The sequence below is a fragment of the Hordeum vulgare genome, unplaced genomic scaffold (genome assembly GCF_904849725.1).
Source record: "Hordeum vulgare subsp. vulgare unplaced genomic scaffold, MorexV3_pseudomolecules_assembly, whole genome shotgun sequence".
Lineage (NCBI taxonomy): Eukaryota > Viridiplantae > Streptophyta > Magnoliopsida > Poales > Poaceae > Hordeum > Hordeum vulgare.
In genome coordinates, this window is record NW_025422715.1 from 46,150 (window position 1) to 55,737 (window position 9,588).

Genomic DNA, 9,588 nt, shown 5'->3' on the forward strand with positions numbered 1-9,588 from the left:
AAGAAGAATTCTTGCATTCTCTTTTTCTTTAGTTGCGGGAAAACCTAAATTAAAACTTTTATTTTATAGCGAGCGCAATTTCTAGTAAAAAATCCTGTATCCTTCCACCTAGATCAAAAGGAATTTTTCCAATAGAACTAGGGAACCCCCGAGCGGTTGCGGTTGTACCTGTACTGCAGGAATAAGAAAACTCGCTATTCACTCAGTTTATTTTCCATAATAAGTTATGTAGGAAAGATGGCCGAGCGGTTCAAGGCGTAGCATTGGAACTGCTATGTAGACTTTTGTTTACCGAGGGTTCGAATCCCTCTCTTTCCGTTTTTCTTAATTCATCAACGTTAAGGATCACAATGTATCAAATCAAATAGCAATTTATTCCAGTAATAATATCTTATATTATCTTATTTTTATTTAATAGAAATTAAAAATTCTCTATAGCAAATTACTGTGGTATGTAAACATAGAGGAAAAAAGCAAAAAGGATCCTAATCCTAGGGTTAATCAATTTTAGCTAGTTGATGGGAAAATACGAATTAATGGTAATGGTCTTAGGGCTATTTAGTTCGGGGAAAGGGGAAGGGGAAGAAAATTCTATGAACCTTTCCTTTTTTCATTAAGTTCAAGTCTGACGAGAGTAATATTCTACAACTAACAACTCATTTATTTTGAGACCGACCCACTTCCTATCTAGGATTTTATTTACTAGTCCTTTATATTCCAATGTGTCAATCGTCAAATGGCTTGGCAATTTCCCCGGGTCCGATGAAGCAATATAATTTTGAACCAGACCTTTTGATCTTTGGTTATCTTTCGTAGTAATAATATCTCGGGGTTTGCAACGAAAACTTGGTATATTGACTATACGGCCATTAACTAAAATATGTCTATGGTTGACTAATTGGCGGGCCCCAGGAATGGTTGAAGCCATACCCAATCGAAAAAGGATATTATCCAAACGCATTTCAAGTAATTGTAGTAAAACCTGGCCTGTTGACCTTTTTGCTTTTCCAGCGATATGTACATATCTAAGTAATTGTCGTTCTGTCAGACCATAATGAAAACGCAATTTCTGTTTTTCTTGAAGACGAATACGATATTGCTCCTTTTTCCCAGAATTGAATTTTTTTTTAAGATTACTTCCGGATTTAGGTGTTTTTCTAGTGAGTCCTGGTAAAGCTCCCAAACGGCGTATTTTTTTTAAACGAGGTCCTCGATAACGGGACATGAAGACTCCTTTTTTTTATTGAAATTTCATTTTACACAATTAATTTCATTGTATTTACATTACAGAATACATCGAAATTAAAACTGAATTAAACTACAGGATAAACAGAGTAAAATCAACTAAAGTACCACAAAAAATGGAATTTCATCAAAATCTGTATTTTTTGTATTTTTTGTATATATATTATTTATTTTATTGTTTTGTATCTAGCAAAATAGTAAGGTAAAAAACATAAAAGATCCTGGATTCTCCATTTAATTCGGAAAAAAAGAGATTCTTGTTCGTAGAACATCGATAGAGAAAAAAAAAGCCGACTATCGGATTTGAACCGATGACCCTCGCATTACAAATGCGATGCTCTAACCTCTGAGCTAAGTGGGCTTACATAACGGAAATAGTGTAACAAATAGAAATAGGTATAGTATAGGAAATCCGTAAAATCTCAGATATTAGTTATTACTCTTAGCTATTAACTAGTTCTAAATTTGAAGTTCTACTTATAAAAAAATACTAAATAAAAAAATACTAAAACTTCTTAAAGATAAAGTTAGCTTGATATGCTTAACTATAGGATATTTAAAAAGAAAATTATAGACTTTATGGGTATTTTCATTCGATCATTATAGACTTTATTATTTGTTAATAATTTGAGGATTAATATTTCACTAAGGGGAACATAAAGTCAGAGTAAATAAAATTGATAATTCTGATTAGAAAAAAAGAATAAATATCCAGCGTTATAGTATAATTTCGAATACTATAAAAAAGTAAGACGGGAGGTGGGGGAGATAAAAAGTTTTGGATATATTGATTCGGATTGAATTGCAAATACATCAAGGATAGAATCAATGTAATTCAGAATTGCAATAAGCAAGCGGGGTCTCTCAAATAGAGTCGAACTGAACTGCTAGACTACGTTGAGTGATGAACTCAATGATTCAAAAAAAAAACTAAGAGATGGATGAAATTACACAAGGAATCCTGGTCTCAAAGAAGAGGGAAGTGGGGATATGGCGAAATCGGTAGACGCTACGGACTTGATTGTATTGAGCCTTGGTATGGAAACCTGCTAAGTGGTAACTTCCAAATTCAGAGAAACCCTGGAATTAAAAAAGGGCAATCCTGAGCCAAATCCGTGTTTTGAGAAGGGATTCTCGAACTAGAATACAAAGGAAAAGGATAGGTGCAGAGACTCAATGGAAGCTGTTCTAACGAATCGAGTTAATTACGTTGTGTTGTTAGTGGAATTCCTTCTAATTCTAAATTAGAGAAAGAGGGGTTTTATACTTTATACATTTAATAAACACGTATAGATACTGACATAGCAAACGATTAATCACAGAACTCATATTATAATATAGGTTCTTTATCTTTTTTAAAATTTCAAAATAAAATTCGAAATGATTATGAAATAAAAAACTCATATCATAATTTTATTTTGAATTATTGTGAATCCACTCCATTCGAATATTGAATAATCAAATTCTTCAATTCAAATTCAAAGTTTTGAGAACTTTTAAAAAGAAAGTGGATTAATCGGACGAGGACAAAGAGAGAGTCCCATTCTACATGTCAATACTGACAACAATGAAATTTCTAGTAAAAGGAAAATCCGTCGACTTTTTAAGTTGTGAGGGTTCAAGTCCCTCTATCCCCAAATCCTCTTTTTTTTTCTTTTTATCAATGGGTTTAAGATTCATTAGCTTTCTCATTCTACTCTTTCACAAAGGAAAGGAATGCGAAGAGAACTCAATGGATCTTATCCTATTCATTGAATAGATTTCTTTTTTATTAGAGTATCGGCAAGAAATCTTGGTTATTCACTCTATTTTTAAGTATTATTTAAGTAAACCATGCACAATGCATAGGGCTACCCCCCCCCTTTCAAATTTTGAATTTGAAATACTTTAATTGATTTTTTAGTCCTTTTAATTGACATAGATACAAATACTCTACTAGGATGATGCACAAGAAAAGGTCAGGATAGCTCAGTTGGTAGAGCAGAGGACTGAAAATCCTCGTGTCACCAGTTCAAATCTGGTTCCTGGCAGAGAAAAAAAAAGATCCACCGAATAGGTATTGATCCAAATACCTCGAGATGGATTGTGATACATATTTATTAATAATATATAATATAGATAGAGTATGATTTATTCATCTAAGTGGATAAATCTATAATATAAATATAGAGGCACTTCTTTTTAGAGAAGTTTTAAAATATACCCTTTCTTTATGATAAGGAAGGGGGTGAGATTAGGTTCCCCTTTATTTTTTTGCGTTTCTTTATTTTGTATTCCACTATTCCGACGAATATTTTTTTAGTCTTGCTTATCTTTATCTTATCTTATTTTCCTAGTTGTGCTAAGTCATGTGCGCGATACAAAGTTCCTGGTAGAGAACTTCTTTGAGTCATCCTATTTTTCTGTTCATATGAAGGAAATTAATATGTGATTTTCAAAATAGGGGAATCCAAATGAAACCCTTTTTTGGCTCAGTCTATCTGGAATGCTTTTGTATAATAGGAATTAATTATAAATAGGTATTCCGTTTCATCTAGGAAAAGAACCTAAAAATATTCCTTGACTTGAATAAAATCTGGAGTTGTGTTGTATAAGTGAGCACGAATTTCTTATCATTCAATGAGCATCTTGTATTTCATAAAAATTGGGGGTTATATAGTCCTTACGTAAGGGCCAGCCTATCCAACTTTCAGGCATTAGGATACGTTTAAGGCGCGGATGATTATCATAAGAGATTCCCACCATATCATAAGATTCGCGTTCTTGAAAATCGGCACTTCTCCAAATCCAGAAGACAGACGGAATTCTAGGATTATCCTTTTGGGCAAAGACTTTTATGCAGACTTCTTCTGGATTATCTATACCGTATTGTATTCTTGTAAGATGATACACGCTAGCTAAAGATCCACCGGGTGCTACATCATAAGCACATTGGGAGCGTAAATAATTATAACCATATACATATAAAATGACAGCAATGGAATCCCAATCCCCTGCTTTTATTTGTAAAGTCTCTATTCCTCGGTGATCAAAGCCCAAAGATCTATGAACCACCTCATGTTTGACTAGCCAATTAGATAACCAACCCTGCTGCATTGTCTTCATCTCTCCCTCTTTGTATAAATATTTCCCATTTCGGATGCAAGTTTGAAAGATTGCTCTGCTTTTTCTTTTTCTACACAAAAGAGCCCCCCCCTCCTAATTCACTAATTTGTAGGAAGGTACTGGACTTTTGGATTTTAAAAAAGTTTCAGAAGATATATCTAATGTCGATGGTGATTGATAGAGCAATTCTTGCTCATAAGTTCCTGTATGAGTACTGCGCCTAACATAAAGCTTGTGACTGGTAGTAAAACATCTTTTTTTATTTTGAGATAGAGTTCGATCCTCAACTATTTCTCGCGATATCTTCTTACGAAGTTTTGTTAGGGCATCTATAACTGCCTCCGGTTTAGGAGGGCAGCCCGGCAAGTAGACATCCACAGGAATTAACTTATCAACTCCCCGAACAGTACTATAGGAATCCGTACTGAACATTCCCCCTGTAATAGTACAGGCTCCCATAGCAATGACGTATTTTGGTTCAGGCATTTGCTCGTATAATCTCACTAAAGACGGAGCCATTTTCATTGTTACCGTACCGGCTGTTAAAATTAGGTCTGCTTGCCTAGGACTTGATCTTGGTACCAATCCATAACGATCAAAATCGAATCGTGAACCTATTAATGAAGCAAATTCAATGAAACAACAACTGGTACCGTATAGAAGGGGCCATAAACTGGAGAGTCTTGACCAATTCGAAAGATCATTTAGTGTAGTTGAAATAACAGAATTGGAACTTGTTTGGTCAAGTAAGGGAAACTCAATCAAATTCATAACTGTCTCAATAGAATCTTTTCCTTCTTTTTTTTTGTCTAAATATTCAGTTAAGACCATTCCAAGGCTCCTTTTCGCCATGCATAAACTAAACCGACAACTAAGATAAGCACGAAAATCAAAGCTTCGATAAAAACGGATACACCCAATACGTCGAAACTCATTGCCCAAGGGTATAGAAAGACGGTTTCCACATCAAAAACAACAAAAACGAGCGCAAACATATAATAGCGTATTCGGAATTGTACCCAAGCCCCTCCCATGGGTTCTATACCCGATTCATAACTAGAAAGCTTCTCTGGTCCTTCACTAACCGGGGCTAAAAGCCCTGAAATCGAAAATGCCAAAATAGGAATAAGGCTTGCTATTATTAGAAATGTCCAAAAAATATCATATTCGTGAAGCAGAAACATAATGTACTCCCATTAATGTGGAATAGGCGGAACTTAAATTAGTCAATTCAATTCAGCATTGTCAATTTATCCAGAACTTCTCTCTTTTCCTCGGTGAAACAAGAATCTTTTTTGTTCAAACAAAAGCGCTTAGTTTAGCCTTTGTTTCCTCTGTGCTGCATCTTCTTTAAAGATTCATCCAATGGAATCCCAACTCCCTTTCTTTTGGATTTCCATTCTATTTAGATATGGTGTATGTAGATCTAATTCTTATATAAAGAAAACTTTATCGTTTCACTTTGTCTCGCTTTCTCTAGAATCTCTATAAAAAAAGAATAGCTCTATCCTTTATTTACTATTTAATAATAATAAGAGACTATTAAATAAAAATGAGAATACTACTAATTAGAATAATTAGAACCTAATTAAGATAGTAGGACTAATCTATGCAGTATAATGAGAAGTAATACTATAAAAATAAAAATAAAGAACTCTATTTCAGAACTATGAGACAGAATATTCTGTTTTCTTATTTACTCTTTACTTTATTTTTTCTATTTTTCGTTTTTCTTTTCCTGTCTGTATGATTTTGATTTTCGATGAATGAGCCTTTGGTAATGCTTTTATCTCTATTCTATGTCGCAGGCGCCTATCCAGTCTATAAACAAATACTAATGCGAAAATGAAAACTATACTAAACTAAAGAAAACATAGGATAGAGATCCTAAAATAGAAAAAAGGGCATATTAGGGCTATACGGATTCGAACCGTAGACCTTCTCGGTAAAACAGATCAAACGGATTATTATCGAAATGATTTGAACTGTTTCAAAGACCCAACATGCATTTTTTTGCATTGGGCTCTTTCATAAACTGATTTAAAGATCAGTTAGTCCACCATAGTTTTTCTTTACGGAAAGATAATGAGATGGCTCCCTGTGCTCTGATTGATTTTTTGTATTATGATCTATCTAGGAGCAATACCAAAGTGTTTCAAAGGAGGATTACCTTGACTTAGGTCTGCCTCTGGTCTAAATTAAATCAACCTAAGTGAAATGGAGTCTCTATCGTTCCACTGCAAGAGTTAACTATGAGACTTCATACACCTTAAAGTTCATAGAACGAAAAGAAGTTTTTTGGAGGCCCTTATCCTCATTACGCCTAGCATTTAGTGGGCTGGATATTTACCTTATCAACTAGCAAATCCATAAGGGTTCTATTTGATTAGGCACCTGAATTGGCACCTGAATCGGACTGAACCGACTGTTTGTCAGGCTACTGTTCTCCTATTCTCTCGAATCTATGAAGTAAGACATTGATTTTGCAATAAGATCGATTATGTTCATTGCATAATAAGCTCCTTTGAAAAGCATTGGCGCACGTGTAAACGAGTTGCTCTACCGAACTGAGCTATAGCCCTTATCAGAGATATCTTAACATATAGAGAATTTCTTGTCAAGATGAATATTTTCTAATGCCAGAGGATATCCCTTTGATCTGTATCTGTTTAGTATTTAGTTTAGTATTTAGTATATAACAGACCAATAACAGAGCGGTATTGCTTAGAAAAGGGATTCAATATATAATCGATCGAAGTAATGGGTCTTCCTTTGTGGTGATAAATTGCCTACTTAACTCAGTGGTTAGAGTATTGCTTTCATACGGCGGGAGTCATTGGTTCAAATCCAATAGTAGGTAAGTAGGTAGAAAAATTACTAGATAGCATTGGACTTACTTCGCTTCGCTATCTAATAACTTTTTCTACCCCTCTTCCCTTTTTCTTTGTATCAACTATAAACCACTGGATTGTCTTCAATTGGATGGGGGAATCCAATTGACAGCCTCGATTCGTATCCTAGCTCGTCTGAGAGCGAGCTTCGCTTCAACCAAATCTTTCGTACCCTCAGCTTTACTCAAGTTAGCTTCGGCTATTTCAAGTGCCTTTTGAGCTTCTTCCGGATCAATATCACTACCCAGTTCCGCATCATTTCCTAAAATGATGATCTCATTATTAACTATTCTCGCAAAACCGCTCCACAGAACCGCCGTTAACCATTGGTCGTTGAGGAGGCGTATTCTCAAAGGACCCATATCTACTGCTGTGTTAATAGGGGCGTGGTTTGGTAATACGCCAATTTGGCCACTATTCGTGGATAAAATGATTTCTTTCACTTCACAATCCCAAATAATTCGCTTAGGAGTCAGTACATAAAGATTTAATTTCATTTCTGCGATTTGTTCTCCTCTTCTAAGGTTATAGCTTTCGTGCTAGCTTCATCGATGTTACCCACCAAATAAAAAGCCTGTTCAGGTAGGCCGTCTAATTCTCCGGAAAGGATTAGTTGAAATCCCCTAATAGTTTCCGCAAGAGCAACATACTTTCCTGGAGAACCAGTAAAAACTTCTGCCACAAAGAACGGTTGTGATAAGAAACGCTCAATTTTTCTTGCTCTTGCTACAGTTAAACGATCCTCTTCCGATAATTCATCCAAGCCAAGAATTGCGATAATGTCCTGAAGTTCTTTGTAACGTTGTAAAGTTTCCTTAACTCTTTGCGCAGTTTCATAATGTTCGTTGCCAACGATCCGAGGCTGTAACATAGTTGATGTTGAATCTAAAGGATCTACTGCTGGATAAATACCCTTGGAAGCTAATCCTCTGGAAAGTACGGTAGTAGCATCCAAATGTGCAAATGTTGTGGCAGGGGCAGGGTCGGTCAAATCGTCCGCAGGTACATAAACTGCTTGAATCGAAGTTATAGATCCCTTTTTAGTAGAAGCAATTCTTTCTTGCAAAGAACCCATTTCTGTACTAAGAGTAGGTTGATAACCCACTGCGGAGGGCATTCTCCCTAATAAAGCGGATACCTCTGATCCTGCTTGAACAAAACGAAAGATATTATCGATAAATAAAAGCACGTCTTGCTTATTAACATCTCGGAAATATTCTGCCATAGTTAGGGCAGTTAAACCAACTCTCATACGAGCTCCCGGTGGTTCATTCATTTGGCCATAGACTAGAGCTACCTTTGATTCTTCAATATTTTTTTCATTAATTACTCCGGATTCCTTCATTTCCATATAAAGATCATTTCCTTCACGAGTCCGTTCCCCTACTCCACCGAATACGGATACGCCCCCATGAGCTTTAGCAATGTTATTGATTAATTCCATGATCAGTACTGTTTTACCTACTCCAGCCCCCCCAAATAGTCCTATTTTTCCTCCACGTCGATAAGGAGCTAAAAGATCGACGACCTTAATACCTGTTTCAAAGATGGATAATTTCGTATCTAACTCGATAAAGGCAGGCGCAGATCTATGAATAGGGAACGTTGCACTACTATCTACAGGACCCAAATTGTCAACAGGCTCCCCAAGAACGTTGAAAATTCGTCCGAGAGTAGCTCCACCGACCGGAACACTGAGAGGAGCTCCCGTGTCAATCACTTCCATTCCTCTCATCAACCCGTCCGTAGCACTCATAGCTACAGCTCTAACTCGATTATTTCCTAATAATTGTTGTACCTCACAAGTCACATTAATTTGCTTATCGGCAGTGTCTCTACTCTGGACTACTAAAGCGTTATAAATATAAGGTAACTTGCCCGGGGGAAAAGTGACATCCAGCACGGGTCCAATAATTTGATCGATACGACCTGTACTTTTTTCTTCACTTGTGGAAACCCCGGGACGAGAAGTAGTAGGATTGGTTCTCATAATTATCACATAATTAAAAAAAAGGAATTTGTCGAAATTTTTCTTTTTTTATTGTTGAATAATGCCAAATCAAATCAAAAAAAATCCAAAAGTAAAAAGGAAATGAATTAGTTAATTCAATAAGAGAGAAAAGGGGACCAGGACTTGATTTCGTTGCCCAAGCGAATCCCATTCAATCGTTTACTCATGGAATGAGTCCGTTGGAAAGTTCAATCAATCTTTTTTTCATATACATTTTGCCTTTTGTGGAGGATCTGTGCCTACTCTACTTTCCTATCTAGGGACTTCGATATACAAAATATATACTACTGTGAAGCATAGATTGCTGTCAACAAAGAATTTTATTAGTATTTAGTT

The 9,588-nt window shown here is 35.7% G+C and overlaps 1 protein-coding gene and 3 non-coding genes across 4 annotated transcripts; 2 read left to right on the plus strand and 2 right to left on the minus strand.

Moving 5' to 3' along the window:
* Window positions 1-27: 27 nt before the first annotated feature.
* LOC123423126 (ATP synthase subunit beta, chloroplastic) lies at window positions 28-9,529 on the minus strand. Its single transcript, XM_045107784.1, has one exon. It carries the CDS (start codon window positions 9,229-9,231, stop codon window positions 7,735-7,737), a length of 1,497 nt encoding a protein of 498 aa, XP_044963719.1. The 5' UTR covers window positions 9,232-9,529; the 3' UTR covers window positions 28-7,734.
* TRNAS-GGA lies at window positions 232-318 on the plus strand. Its single transcript has one exon. It is a non-coding gene; the product is annotated as a tRNA-Ser (tRNA).
* Window positions 1,534-1,606, minus strand: TRNAT-UGU. Its single transcript has one exon. It is a non-coding gene; the product is annotated as a tRNA-Thr (tRNA).
* TRNAF-GAA lies at window positions 3,203-3,275 on the plus strand. Its single transcript has one exon. It is a non-coding gene; the product is annotated as a tRNA-Phe (tRNA).
* Window positions 9,530-9,588: the final 59 nt, after the last annotated feature.